Below are 14911 nucleotides of genomic sequence, written 5' to 3' on the forward strand. Positions count from 1 at the left end.
GGAGGCAGATTTGGGTCCAAGATAATAATTAGCTCTCAAAAACCAATGAGGGGCTGTGCAAGTCAGGGCCCTGTCCTGGGGAGCAGTCAATGGCAGCCCAACGGGGACAAGGGGATGGACACCACTTCATGGGAGAGACCTGGGAAGACGACAGTAAGTCCCTCCCTGGCTCTAAGACCCGGAGACTTTCATTTCTCAAGACTCTCAGTTTCCATCCACTGGGCTTCCTGTTAACAAGATCCAATAATCTTTAAATATTTGTTCACTTTAATTTCTTGGTTCCCAAACACATTAAACTCTGCCTGCCTCCCACCCCCACTCCAGGGAATGGCCCTCAAAGAGGCTGCTTGTGTAGACGGAAACAGGGAAAGCCTTTTCAGATTACATCTTCCCCCAACACTGCCCATTCATCCCAGGCGCCGCCACCACCCTCCCCCCACCCCCCCATCCCTCCCTCCCCTCCTTCCCCTCAGATAACCCCCTGCCCCCCTCCCCCACCTTCCCAGACTCCATTGGCCAACTCCTGCCAGGAGGAAAAATTCTCAATTCATCCCTGTGGGGTTGCCATGGCAACCCCCAGCCACCTAATCCCCCTTGGAACATTATGCAAATCTCCCTTTGCCCCTCAACAGGCTGTAAAAGTCACATTACCCTTGCAGAGGCAGCTCGTTAAATTTTGGGGGTCTCCCTGTAAGGTCAGCGCTACAAATGAAGCAAGGGCTCCGGCTTTTTAAGGGCAGGGGTTCTCTGGGAAACCTGGGTGGTGGGCGGGGAGGGGAAGATGAGGTAGAAGAGACAGGGACACTGCGGGCACAAACAGCCCCATTGTACCCACCCGCTGACCTACCCACAACCCAAGAGCGTGTCCCTCTCTTTAGACTAAACGGGTCGGAGGGGTCCCTCTTCCCCAGAGGAGGATGGCAGGAATGGTGGCATTTCATAGGCCATAAAAATCAAAATCAGTTATTTAGAAACTTGTTTATATGATCAGCTTGCTCGCAGACTGGCTTCCTCCCAAACCACCATCACTTTCAACATCTCATTTTCCAGATGAAGACAATGAGGCCCAGAGAGGACTCAGCTGCCCTAGGTCACAAAGCGAGACAGCGACTCTAGAGCCAGAATTCCTCCCCCAACATCAGGGGTTCTCCACCACGGCAGATTTTGCTCCCCGAGGGACATGAGGCAATGTCGAGCCATTTTGGAGGGTCGCAATAGCAGTGCTACTAAAAACTAGGAGGTAAAAGATGAAGAATATCCTAGGACGCCCAGGGCTGCCCCACCACAAGGAATTATCCAGCCCTTAAATGCTGACCATGTTCAGCCCGAGGAACCCTAATCTACACATCCTGATGCTCATGCTTTACCCAATTCTTTACCCCAACACTGGAATCAAAGCCCTGATGTGCAGGTGGCTGGGCTGGGCCAGTGCGGAGACCACAAGAGACCACACCTTGATGTGGATAAAGATCACTGGTCCAAGTGAAGCCAGCCCAGCTTCCAGTTCTGGACCTGCCCCTGGTCCACAGTGAGGTCACAACCAATGCACTTAACCTCGAGAAACAGAATCAGTGTGCCTACTGTTCGGTGGGGCCTGTGGTATCTACACTGCAGGGCTGGCATGTGGAGCCAGTACGTTTCAAATGACAAAGGGGCTGGAAAGTCTCACAACATCCAGAACACCAAGATTCTTGCTCTCTAAGGCCTTGGCAACTTGGGGACTGTCCTGCTGTGCGAATCCCTTGCTGAGGTTTTCCCACACACAAGGTATGTACTATGCTAAGCACCTGCAACACAACATCTCCTATCATCCTCTAAACACTCCTGCTAGGAGTGTTATACTACACAGTCCTACATACGAAGCCGCTGGCCATGTGTGGCTAGCTAATAGTAACTGAAATTCAATTTGACAGCAGCCACATTCCAAGCACTCAATAGCCCCTTGTGGCTGATGGCTACCATACTGGACAATAAGATAGATACGTCCAGGAAGTTCCATCAGGCGGCACTGCTCTAAGAGGCATCCTCATCATCTCCATGACAAACTCCAGTTCACAGAGGGCAAATGGGCTGCCCCAAGTCACACAGCCAATAGGTTTGATCTAGAACTCAATCCTAAGTGTGTCTGACTTCAAGCCTGTCTCTAGCCACCAGGACACAGCATCCCCCAGCTTCTGGTGCTCTGCACCTGACTTCCCAGGATTCCTTTTTGAGAACCAACAGCCTTCTGATGGAGAAATTCTGATTCCACTGGCACCTTTGGGAAAAAGGGTTAATTGAAGATCCACCACCGGGAGGTGGGAAATGCCCAGTGTTCCTGCAATGCTGGGTCAGGGGGATGGGGAGAGCTGGGTAGAGGTCCCTTGAGAAGTAGGATAAAACCAAGCACGAAAATAGAGAGCAAGCAAAAAAGGCCAAGACAGAGGACCATCCAGACACAAGACCACCACCACGAAATCCTGAAGTCTGGGCTCCTTGGTGCCACACACAAGCCCCAGGTGACACAGAGGCCAGCATCATGCCAACAGTGAGAGGAACCTGGTGAGGGGCAGGGCAGCTCTGGGGTGGAGGGGCGCAGGGGGGCGGGGGGGGACTCTAACGCTTTTCACTTTGGGTTGGCTTCATGGGCATCCTGCTTCTCTGGGACGAAGTGTGAGGTCCTGGGCGACAAGGCCATCAACCTCAATTCCTCTGGAAACTTGCCCTAAGACTTCCATTCTTAAGCCAAGCAAGATGAATGCTGGACCTCAGCCCTCTCTAAGTGAGGGAGCTCTGACGAAGGGCCTCTGCTCATCTCAGAGTAGGAGTCAAAGGAGAAGACAAAGCACCACTGACTGATCAGCCCTGCCCAGCTGCCTCCACCTGCCCCATCTCACCCCGACTTGCCCCACAGGCTGTCTGGCCCCCCTTCTAGACCACTGGCATCACAGCAGCTTCTCCCAGGCCCAAGAGTCTGCCAAAGCGTTTCCCGGACCCGAAGCCTGAGAGTCCCATACCCCCCCACCCCCACCTTAGAAAGAGGACTCCTGCCTCTCACCCCCTGGTCCACACTAATCTGTCTTGTGCTCCTCCCCAGCAGAGGTCACTACTGGTTCCCAAAGCATGTCCCAGCCAGGATGATCCGTCCAGTCTCAGGCTCAGGGGCAGGCCAGACCTGTTCCCTTGTCACACAGCCCTCACTGGGCAGGTCTAAAACCAAAGCCCTCCCAGCCAACCAAGCAGGAAAGACCCCTCCCCTGCCCCCAGGCTGCAGGACCAGTGGGAAGGACTCTACTTTTGAGAGAAAGGAAGGCCTTCCAGGGCTAACTAAAAAGGGACCTCTCCCATTGGGCTGGTGGAACTCCCATTCAGAATTAAAGAAAAAAAACAAGTCAAAGAGCTGTGAACAATGGTTATCAAGGATTTAAAAGGGCAGGGCGATAAGGCCCTAACACTTGGAACTCAAGATAGCTAAGGCATGAAAGGCATCATTTACTAATTTACCTCCAAGCCATTAACGCTGGCTTCCTGCTCCTAAGGCAAATTCAGCAAGATTTCCCGGCCCCTCCCCATTCCTATCCCCCCCCCCCCATCTCTGCTGTATCTTCTCTCGCCCAACTACCTCTTCCCCCCCCCCTTTCTTCCCTTGTCTGTCCTGTGAGATGGGAAAAGAAATGCCTAAGCTCTATTTAAAAAGAAATGCTTAAGCTCCTACTTAAGACATATTAAAATAAAGGTTTATGACACTTTCACGTCTCTTCCTATAATCCCAACTTTTAAAGAAACCCAGGAAAGCCTTGTATCCTTCTCAGAAAGGTCCATGGTGCTATGTGGAGTCGGGGAGACCCCATGCTGGAACGCAACTGTCCTGGAGTCCCCCACAAAATGCACCCTGTGATCCACTACGGGCTCAGGGGTCCCTGTGATCAAAAAATGGCCTCAGTCCGCGGGGCCCAGATTCTCTCCTTCCCTCCCACCCCAGCCCCAGCTCAAGCCCTGTGGGCCCCCTAAGTATACAGGTCATCCTGATGCTCTCCACCTGGAGCGCGTCTGTCCTGGGCCCAAGGGCCTGGGGGTGTACGTTTCTAACATGGAAATGTCTACTCTGCTTTGCCAAAAATCACATGCTACAGAAATATGAAGAGCTATATTATTATCACCTATAATGTTCACTAGATCAAAATTTTCAGTCTTTATCCTCAATAAATGCCTTCTCAGGGGATTATCTCGAGGTGGCGGCAGCTGCCCAGGACCCCGTCTGGGTCACTTATGTGATGGGTGAGTGACATGGGGCGCCTCTGAGAGAACAGGCAGTGGTCACAGCCAGATGCAACCCCAACAAGGTTCCCCTGGGGTCTCAGCCCGACTCCCAGAAGAACTAGCTTTCTTCCTTTGCTCTTCAAAGGATGCCACTGGTGAGAAGAAGCTTTGGTGACAGACAGCAGGTGAAGGAAGCTTCTTCTCAGAAGATTGTTCCGTCTTCAAAGTCAAAGTTAGTGGGGTGAAGGGGAGGGAGATATCAGCTCTCAGGCAGAACCTTTGGGGCTGAGTAAACGGGTCCCGTGGTTAACCCCATAAAGCTGGAATGAACCTCCCCTGAAGAAAGTAAGCCCCTCACCATTTCCAGAGGGGCCTCAGCACAAAAACAGCCTCCTGGAATTTGATTTGAGGGGCTTAGCAGTCCCCAACCTGACTCACCAAAGGCTTCCCCCCTCCCCATAGGTGGCTTCTACCTGCACATCCACAGTGACAAGGTGACAGCTTAGAAAGCCTGCCGACTCCACCCTCATGCTGACTGTGCAAACTCACTGCCTTGAGTTGAGAACTGTGACTCCTCTACTGCCTCCTCCAGAAGCCCCTCAGCAGGAAGGCGTCCCTCCAGCACCCCCCCACACACACACCCCGCAACTCTGCTGTCTGCAGTGGATGGCCCCTTCACCCTCACTTCTGGGGTGGCAGGGAACTCCCCTTTCCCTAAGCTCCCCCTTAGCCCCAACTTGAGAGGGAACATTTATTTTGAAAGGCAAGAGAAGGAAAAGCAAAAGCCAAGGGAGCAAAGCAGAGAGAGAGAGAAAGGGAGAGAGAACATCTTGGCTGTGAGTCTCAGAGAGCATTTGTTGAAAACAAGATATTGCCCCTTTAAGCATATAAAAACAAGGCCCTTGAGCGTGCAGTTCTCACTCTGGTACACAATTATGGGTGCTTTCAGCTGTCTAGCACTACTTCAAGTGCTCTCTTAAACCAGACTGTCAATGGCATGTTGAAAGCTATTTTGCTGGCTGCTATCATTAATAGCAAAGTGGAGAGCCGCGCTGATGAGAATTAAATATGGGGGAGGGGGCGGGTCATAACCAGTCATTACGGAATTACCAATACGAGCAAGAAGACAATGCCACTTTGGGGAATAAGGTTCAAACCAGCAGACGACGGTGGGGAAGCCGGCAGGGGAAGCCACAGACAGCAGGGAGTGCCGCTCACCCCCAGCCCAGCAGATGGACTCGGGCCAGCCCTGGAGAGCCATCTGGGGACGCAGGAGCCAGAGTCATGAGGGGCAGAGCAGAGAGGCCTTGGAGATCACTCTGCTGCAACATGTCACCACCTCGCCTCCCACCCCAAGTGCAAACCCCCCCCCCCCCCCCGCTTCCCAACACTTGTGGACCCATGGCTTCCGGTACACGCCTCACTGCCACCCCCAGAGGAGCAGCCACAGCCGACTCCTGCCTCATGGACGCAGCACCCCCCTTTAAGACTCGGCTCAAATAACAGCCCTTCGGTGTAGTCTTCTCTGACCCGACTCCCCTTTCCCAGAGAAGAATGAGCCGTTCTGTCCCCGGGTGCTCCTCTCCTGTGACACCAGCCCTGTTAGCACTTACCTCACTGCTTTGCAATGACCTAGTGAGATGCCCGACTCGCCCATGAAGGGAATGGTGTCTGTGGGACAAGCACATCCCAGGCCCCTAATAACCGTTTTGGGAATCAGTCCAACCTTCTCATTTGCCTGATGAAGAAAGTGGGTGCTGAGCTGCGGGAGGAAGGAGGAGGAAGCCTGCAGAGCCAATGGCCAGCCCACAGTGAACAACCCCCCCCCCCACTCACAGGGCTTGGGCACTCTCAGACAGCTCAGTCATTCTGAGGAAGGAAGAAAAACCATCCTGTTTAGTGAGCACCTATTATGTGCTAAGTGCGTGGAAGAGACCTCAGAAAAGGAGCTTCCCCACAGCTACAAAAACTAGCCCCCCAGGTGTGGGAGGAACTCCTGCAGGCAGGTTGGGGGGGGGGGTCTGGCCTGGATCACCTTTTGGCCTCTGGCATCCCAGGAGTTTGTACAAATAGGATAGAAAAACATTGCCCTGCACAGGAAGCAAAAGGAAAGGGACTTCATCCCTCGACTGATGCTCTCCCTACACAAAAAGGGAACAAAGGGCCTCTGACATAGATTAGACCCTTCCTGTACTTGGTGGGGAAGGAGAAATCCACAAACAGAAGGGCTTCATGCCCTCCAGGAGCTCGAGGTCCAGCAGGAGTCACAGGGAGTCGTCAAAAAGGAGCCAGGTCCCCACCAAGGACCAGGTGCCTTGATTGGCAGATAAGCCTAAGGACCACGTGTCCATCTCCCAGGTCATCTCAATAATCAAGTGTATGAGAAAGGAAAATGCCAGAGAAGCACAGAGACCCTTGCTGTGACAGCCCCACCCGCAAGAAAGAACAGGGTCTTGGGAAGGCTGGGGCGAGAGTCAGTCTTGGATGAGGAAAGGGGGCTCCTCGTAGGTGGACAGGGTGAAGGGAGCTTTGAGCATGGCGGACCCCAAAGTGGAGAGGGTCAGGCACCCCAGGACCGAGTAACAAGAGGAGAGACCTTTCCGGAGGAGAGTGACAAGGCCAGAAAAGGCAGATGGCGGGCCGGGACATAAACAGGCTCCTGGATGCCAGCATTCTGGCCCAAATGATACTACTCAAAGGAGTTTTTTCCTTGGCTCGACCCAGGTGCCACACAAAAAGGCACTGCCTTAGTGTGGGGACTCAGGTCCCCTTCAATTCAAACAGTCCCACATTCCCCCTACTGACACAGACTCCACTCCTAGGCAGGGTTTTTGTAACCACACCACCCGCTGGTCCCCTCTGGCCATCCACACCTTCACAGCAGCCACAGAACTTCAGGCCCCTTTCTAGGCAGGCATGAAGACCCAGAGAGAGGACATGACAAAAGGTGATTTCCCACCGCCCTCTCCAGCCCTGGGTTCACGGCCACCCCCTGGCCGTACTCATCCTCGGGTGAAAAGTTCACAGGTTTTACCACTTTACCTTACCTGTGAACCTTACCTCTGGGACAGCTAGCTATGCATCGTGTTTATTACTAAACACACTGAATCATTAGTTGTGCAAATAGCTGGCAATTCGGAAGAGGATCGGTGGGCAAGGACGATTCAACTGATATGGTTATACAACCTGAAATGGGGGACTTTGGACTCTGGTGTAACCAGGTTTGTAGCCTCAGCCTCCTGAGACAATAAGGCAGAAAGAAGCCACAAAAAGTAAAGACAGAGAGTACCATTAGTCAGTGAAGGAACATTCTTCGTTTCTTGAGTTTTGCTACCAGACCTGGGGTCAGGAGGGAGAGGAGCAGTAGCAGCTCCTCCGCTAATGTGGGCCTGGGTGGTTCTGGACACAGTGGATCCTGCCAGGGCCTCAGTTTCCTCATCTGTAACTTGAAAGGTTTGCATAAGAAGCCGAAGAGCTCTCCTGGTCAGAAGACAAAGTTAGAGGAAGAGTGGCTGGGTGATGGGAAAGTGTTGGCACATGGCCCCCAAGTCCAAAAGCCTCACGTGCTCTTCCAAAACCTCAGCACCCAGTGGTGATGGGGGGGGGATGGGGGGAGAAGGCCTGCTCCAGCATCTCAGAACATCAGCGCCTCCAACCCAAGGCACTACAGTTGCTCTGGAGTGCTAGTTTCTAAACGAGCTTCGTGATCTGTGGCTGACACTGTCCTCTGCCGGAACAAGATGGGAGCTGACGAGTGGGCCAGCCATGGTCACCTCCCCAGCCTTACTGAATCACCGCTGACATCCTGCCTGGAAGTAGAGGCTTGGAGGAGGTGGGTGACCTCTCAAAATCTCGGGCCAGCCCCGTGATTCTGTCATCTCTGCTTTGCCACAATTAGAGAGGAAGGCCGAGAAGGGGAGGAGAAACCATGGCCTGTTTCTCTGGGATTTGACAGCTTGGAAGAAGAACGACAGGGAGACAGAGAAACTGCCAGGAGAGGAGCCAGCCGCCGTTGAGTTTAACTTTTCAGTAAAACAAAAATGGGCTGGATGCACCTCATCAGCTACCGTGTGTCAATACTCAGACCCATTTAGCAGGACTGGAGGTTCCCAAGAAATAAGCATTTCCCATAGAGCCAGCAGAGAAGGGCTTCCGCAAAAAAAATAACGTGGTGTGCTAGTCGGGGGGGGGGGGGGGGGGGGGGGGCGCGGTGTGCACACATGCGCGCGTGTGTGTGAGAGAAAGATAGAGAAAGAAGGCTGAGGACGGCCACACTTCCCAAGGTTCTAGCTCTGAAGATCACCTATTATATAAAAGTACAGACAGTCCCCGCCCCCACTCCCGAGCTTCAAGATGAGGAATCCAGCCTGTTTGTTCCAGGCAGATGTAATCACACGAACAGTCAAGTCTAGAGGGCAGGACACTGCATGAATAATTCAAGCACTCCAGTCACTTGATTGTGTGTGCAGATAAAACACCAGTCAACCGCTAAACAGGTCAGCTGATAAACTTGTTTGCTCAGGCCTAACCACCATCCGCCAAATGCACCCAAGACCCACACTACAATTAGTGGCCGATTTTCTTCTGCTGAACCCTCGCATGCCTAGGGAGTGGCCAGCCCCATGAGGTCAGGGCTGCATTTCTCAGCGCAGGGTGTCTTCACCTCCTTGCCTCTTTGTCCCTAAACAGCCATGGGGCAACTGCACCCAACCCAACCTGCAAAGACACTGTGCTCAGAGAACAGATATTCATTCATGCTGGGAAGCAAGCAAGTGGGAGCTGAGGCTGGAAGGCAAAGGTGAATGGCAAGCAGAGTAAAGCAGCCAGTTCTGGAAGCCAGAGGCTCAGATTTGAGTCCCAGCTCTGCCTTCCTGGCCTCTCTGAAGCCTCAGTTTCCTGGCCTAGAAAAAGGAGGCAAAGCATCCATCTATTTGCCTCTGGCAGCTGAGCGGATTCAGTGAGACCATGTAGCCAAACCTCAGGCATTCTCCCCCTAAGAACCCGGTTTGGGGAACGGCCAAAAGTCCCAGATGCACACAGCTGCTCCTTATACAAACCCTACCACCAAATGCGCTAAGAAGGTTAATAACTCTTCTTGGGTTCAGAGTGTCCCCAGGACTCCAGGAACAGCTTTGCTCCTCCAGCCAAGGTGGAGTCTTTGTGCCACAGAACCATCCGCTCACAGACACGGGGAACACCACCCATGCAGACCTCAACATCCAACGACGTATTACACCTTCGTTACGAAGCTCTTAAAAGAACATCTGCTATAAATTTCAAACTTGGGTGCAATTACCCTCTTTAAACACACCCAGGATACCAAACACCGAGCACAAAAAAAGAGGGGGTGGAGAAAGGAGGAGGTGGCATCTTGCCTAAGTCCCCAAGGTCCTTAAACACCTGGGACCCTGTTCCACTGCACACATTCTTGTTGCACTAGCCAGACCCAGTCAGTTCCACCTCAAGTAGGGCCTTCAGTCTCTAGTCCAGATGCCGGAGGAGAAAGAAACATCTTTACTCACAATGTGGTGTCTGTTTAATGACGTCTGTGGGTCAAGAGGTAAAACCCTGATAGCCTTCCTGTGCTTCCCTATGGAGCTGACCCCTGACTGGCTCCCCAGCTTCCTCCACAAACCCAGGCTCCTTTCTGGCTGCCCTTCACCCAACACTGGGGTTCCCTCCAGGAAGGGAAAGGAAACCAGATTCAATAGGTTCTCGGCAAAAAGCCACTGGAGCGGGCAGGAACCTACAAGCATTGCACAGGTCACCAGCCCTTCTCACCTGCCCTGGGTCCTGCCCCTTCAAAGAGCAAAATTTAAACCTTGTAAACCACTGTTGTTAATTTAGAGCAGAAAATCCATTCAAGTCACGGTCACCAAAGGCTAGAATGAGTCAACAGCCTTCTGAGATTTCAAGAACACCAATTGTTAAAAAGAACAACCACCGGCCTGCGCCATTTATCCGTGCCAAGTCAACGCTAATCGCTGGCCAAGCCAAATTATAGGCAGCCTCTCCTCGGAACACAAATACACAAACAGGCCTCTCCCACAGCCCAGCCCAGCACCCGGGATATGAGTTACTGATATGCACCCAAGATAAAGGTGTTTGTATTTGCCCGGTTTGAGGTATACTGTTATTAGAAGAGTGACAATGCGGAGCAGTTTACATATCCATCAAACACCACCACACTAGCTAAACTGGTTTGACTTCAGGATTTCAAAGCTGAGCTCAACCCCCAGCCATCTCAAAAGTCCTGGCGAGGCTGCCCCTGGGCTGTTGTTACTTCACCTCTCTGCTTCATCTTCCTTCTCTGGAAAATAGGACCAACCGTGGCTGCCTTCCCATTAAGATGGGAAAGCTGCCTCAAATGTGTAAGGCATTAGGTTGTAGTTCATTCTGGCTTTATATTTTTAAGCAGTTGCTAGCTTATTCCCTTACATTTTGACAGCTCAGCCTGGCTTTTTAAGGCTCTCGAAGTTTAATCAAGGCAGAACATCACGTTTTGTACACACACCCCCTCCTGTCTCTCCCCTTGAGAATTTTACATTAAACAAATAAAGGCAGCCAGCCACCTCTAGGTTTCAGGAGTTTGTAAAGGACATCCTGAAGGGACAACTTTCCTTTTGCTCCTTTCTCCTCCACCAAGATCCAAGACCAGGACAAACTTCACAAGCTCGAATGCTGAAATCTTAACATGTGTCTAAGGCATCAGCCAAACCTCAGACCCCCGTGTGTCAAGGGCTGGATCTGATCACTCGTCAAGGAGGAAGGGGAGGTACAACAACTAGGCTCATTTCAAACAGGAGTGACCATTAAAAAAAAAAAAAAATCCACATGTTATGTAAGATTTTAAAAATTAGACATACATCTTGCAGCACTTACCTGCTTGTGCATTTCAATGTTCAAGCCATAGGACATCTCATAGTACTAAAAGTAAAAAGAGTTGCTGTTAACTCACAAATGAAGTTTGTTCATTTTCCAAAACCAGTTTGGGGGGGGTGGCCAAATGGTACTTTTATGATACGTTTGCTAAAGAAGTTTAAATCAAGTTTTAAAACCTGCTACAGGGGGGCTGAAGAGCTGAAGATGGGCGAATGCTGTTCTCATCTCAACAGAACATCCTAGGAGCAATAGCATAAGAAGAGCTGGGCCCTCCCTCCCACTAGCTCCACCTGTGCCCCATATCCTCTTTAGAGGAGGTTTGGGTTCAACAGGGAATCACGTGTACACTAGGACCCTCTTGGCCTCTCCTCTAAGAATTATTCAGCAAGATGTCAAAGGCCACTTATGCGGAAAGCGGTGCAGGAAGCCTCACTCAAGTACCTGCCATGCCCTCCTCACCAAGAGAAGACATAAACTTGCTGGAACAGATGCTGGGGGAAAGGGGGACATCTCCCTACCGCCCCAGGCTGACCAGATCCTCAGCTGCGGGATCCCTGAAAGGGCAGTGGAGACAGGGGACTTGAAAACGCTCCTCCACTCTCAGAAACCCCTGGGAAGCAAAGGGGTAGGCAGAGAGGGTTTCTGTCCCACTCTGGCTAGGTCCTGGGGCTGCAAAGCAGCAAAGTTTCCAAACACTCCCAGGAGGTCACTGAGAGAGATTTTTATCCAACCCTAACGTGGGCTGATCCAATCTTACCTCACTAGCCAACACAGGGCAACCAGCCCTCTGGGAAACCTTCAAAACACAAATTAAAGGGGCACAAAAAGGTAGTGCGCAAGTGCCTGGCCTGAGGCTTGGGTTTCTCTTTCTGCCCCACCTCTCACCCACCCTCTTCCAACTGGCCCGGGCAAAGGAAGGCTGGTGAGGGGCCCATGGGCACACTGGGGGGCTGCCCTGCAGTGGGCCGGCCAGGGGACCCAGCTCCAGGCCCCTCAACCCCACGCCGCCCTGGCCCCGGCCGCCTCTCACCATCACATAATGGCGCTGCATCTCCGTCTTCTCGTTCGCCAGCTTGTCGTACTCCACTTTGAGGCTGCGAGGGCAGGAGGAGCCGGCTCAGGCCTGGCGCCTGCACAGCCTCCTCAGAGGCCCCAACCCAAAGGCGTCTGGCAGCCACTTAGCCACTTTGTGGAGAGCCCCCAGGTTACCCCCTCATTCTGCAGCCGGCGGGGGACTTGGGTCCCCGACGCGCGGAGAAGGAGTGAAACAATTTGAAACTTTGCGCGGCCCAGGGAGTAAACCTATCTGGGCTGCGGAGGCGGGGGTGGGGGGTGGAGGGGTGGGATCCTGATTCAGGCTCAAGACTGCCCCCCGCCCCAGAACCCGGAGCGAGTCGGCTCGCCACCCGGATCCTCACCCCGGGGACTGTGCGTGCGGCGCGGGGATCCGAGAGGCTGCCCGCACCAAGGGGTTAAGGCGCCGCGCTCCGAAAGGGGAAACAAAAGGCGGAGGCCCAGGCTGCCCCGCCGCCCCGGGGTCTGAAGCCCGATCTGTCCCCGAGAGGAGAGGGTGACAGGAGCTTCGGCGGGGACTCCCCCGCCCCGCCAGCCCTGGGGCAGCCCCCACCGACCTTACCTGTGGTATTGAGCTTGCAGGAACTGGAATTCGTCTTTGATCCTGTCACAAGACTCAGCCACCGTGAATTTAAATCCCGGCTGCCCAGGTTGATGGGGAGCCTGGAGCCGGCGAGGACAAGACAGGGGAGGGGCGGGGGCGTCAGACGGGGCACCAAGGTGTCCAGGCCCCTCGGTGGTTTCCTCTGGTCTCCCCCCGCCCCCACCCAACCAGAGAAGCCACCCTCACGGCCCAGAACCTTCCCAGCAAGTTTCTCAGCTCTCCGAAAGGGCGTGGGGGGGGGGGAATCTCTCCCTATTGGCCGCGGGGCTCCCATTCCTTTTTAGAAGGGGCACCCATTCCCAAGTAAGATCCAGGTGGGGGAGACAGGCTGAGTGAGTTGGAAGACTTAGGCGAAGGGGCGGAGGACAGCGTGAAAACAAACAGTTCCCCGGGAACACTGGCAGCCCCCCCCCCCCCCCCCCCGCCAATCGAGCGGAATTAACCTCCTCTCGCAACGGCGCCCCCCCATCCCATCCCCTTTGTGCGAGCGCGCGCGCGCACACACATACGCACACAGACACACACACACACACACACACACACACACCATAAAGGTAGCAACAAGCAAAATGGAGGTGCCAGATAAACTGCCTCGTTTACCCTGCCATGATAGATGCTTAAATAAACCAAGTTGCAATTACTCACCGGATGTCTGCCTTGCGGATACATGGCAGGGAGGGGTCGTGATTCTGAGAGCGTAGAAACGCGGAGAGCTCGGGTCGGGGAGGTGCGGGGGAGGGGGGAGCCAAGACCGAGCGGGGGGCGGCCGGGAAACCGAGAGCTCGCCCCCGGCCCCCCCAGCCCGCTCTCGCAGCGAAATCCCAGAGTCGGGCGCCCGCCCCAAGCGGAGACAAAGAGCCGAGAAGCAGGCGGCAAAGTCGTCGGCGGGCGCCGAGGCCGGGCGGTGGGCTTGGGCTTTGTGCACCTAGGGTTCGGCTGACTGAAGCCGGCCGCCTTCCCCCCGCTGCCTGGAGCGCGTCAGAGCCGGAGACTGCGCGGACATCGTCGTCACCCCGGAGGGTCCGGCGCGGGGTCCCGAGGTCCGGGGCCCCTCCTGGGGCAAGCGCGGGCGCCCTCCGGATCACTCAGCGCGTCGCGCCGGGAGGGGGGCGCGCCGGGGCAGTCCGAGCATCCAGGGCGTTCAGGTCCGATCCCAGGGGCAGCTCTCCGCGAAAAGAGGAAGAAGGCAAGCACCGAGGTGGCGGCTTGGGCCGCAGGAGCGCCGGAGGGTGAGGGCGGGAGCCCGGCGCGGGCGCTTCGACGCCCCCCCTTGGAGAGGAGAGCCTGCCGTTCAGTCTGCTTCTGTCGCCGCCGCCGCCGCCGCCGCTGCGAGCCCTTCCCAGGGCCGGGGAGGAAACTCCGCGCTCAGGAGGTGGGAATCAACCGCCCTGGCATCCTAACTCCAGCAGGCACAGGAAACCGCCGCAAAAGGGTCCTCGCTGCTCCCAGCTCGAGGGCCGGGTCCCCAGCGAGGAGCGCTTGGCGCCGCCGCCGCCTCCGAGCGCGCAAGCAGGAGAGCGCTGGAGGGGAGACGCAGCCCGAGACCGGGGAGCTCTGCGGCTTCCTTCCTTCCCCTCGGCCCGGCTCTCCTCTCCGCTCCCCGACAATCCCCCCAAACGCGCGCGCGCGCGCACACACACACACACGCGCACACACACACACCAAAAAAAAGTGCCCCGGACCTGCGGATACCACACACAGACAAGCGAGGGGGACGAGCACGAGGTCTGAACTGCCGCGAGAGCAGTTCCAAATAGGGACTGAAAAGTAACAAAATAATGTGGCAGCTTCGCCAGCCGCTAACCAATGGGAGCGCGGGGTCCCCACGTGGGGCTGTCGGACTCGGCCTGCGACTGGGCGCCGCCGGGCGCGACGTCACAATGCCCTCTTGTGTCTAAAACTATGCATGAAAAGTAGCAATCAGGCCCTACCCGCTGGTGACTTTCGCAGGGGAGTGAAAAACAGCGCTCCTCAGATCAGGAATTAACCAAAAGACATATAATAAATAGATATATATTATAGTACTGGGCTGCTAAGGATTTCCCCCCCCCCCGCTCTTTTTTCCCACGATCTACTAGCAAATAATTATTTGGCGGGAGGGGAAAGAGAGAA

At 54.6% G+C, this 14911-nt stretch overlaps 1 protein-coding gene across 14 annotated transcripts in view; it reads right to left on the reverse strand.

The window, feature by feature from the left end:
• Window positions 1–14561, reverse strand: part of TLE3 (TLE family member 3, transcriptional corepressor) — a 46138-nt gene extending 31577 nt beyond the window's left edge. For 12 of the 14 annotated variants that reach the window (XR_007133160.1, XM_047767192.1, XM_047767190.1 and 9 more), the window contains exons 1-4: window positions 13445–14548; window positions 12758–12858; window positions 12152–12215; window positions 11122–11166 (exon numbers count right to left, since the gene is read on the reverse strand). Coding sequence is in view for 13 of the 14 variants with exons in the window: in XM_047767192.1 (XP_047623148.1) it covers window positions 11122–11166; window positions 12152–12215; window positions 12758–12858; window positions 13445–13468 (234 nt within the window). In the remaining variant the exon portion in view is untranslated. Of the gene's footprint in view, window positions 1–11121; window positions 11167–12151; window positions 12216–12757; window positions 12859–13444 lie in introns of those variants that run through there. The other 2 variants (XM_047767191.1, XM_047767193.1) reach the window with 2 other exon arrangements.
• Window positions 14562–14911: the final 350 nt, after the last annotated feature.

The sequence above is a fragment of the Phacochoerus africanus genome, chromosome 2, assembly GCF_016906955.1.
Source record: "Phacochoerus africanus isolate WHEZ1 chromosome 2, ROS_Pafr_v1, whole genome shotgun sequence".
In the NCBI taxonomy this organism is placed as follows: domain Eukaryota; kingdom Metazoa; phylum Chordata; class Mammalia; order Artiodactyla; family Suidae; genus Phacochoerus; species Phacochoerus africanus.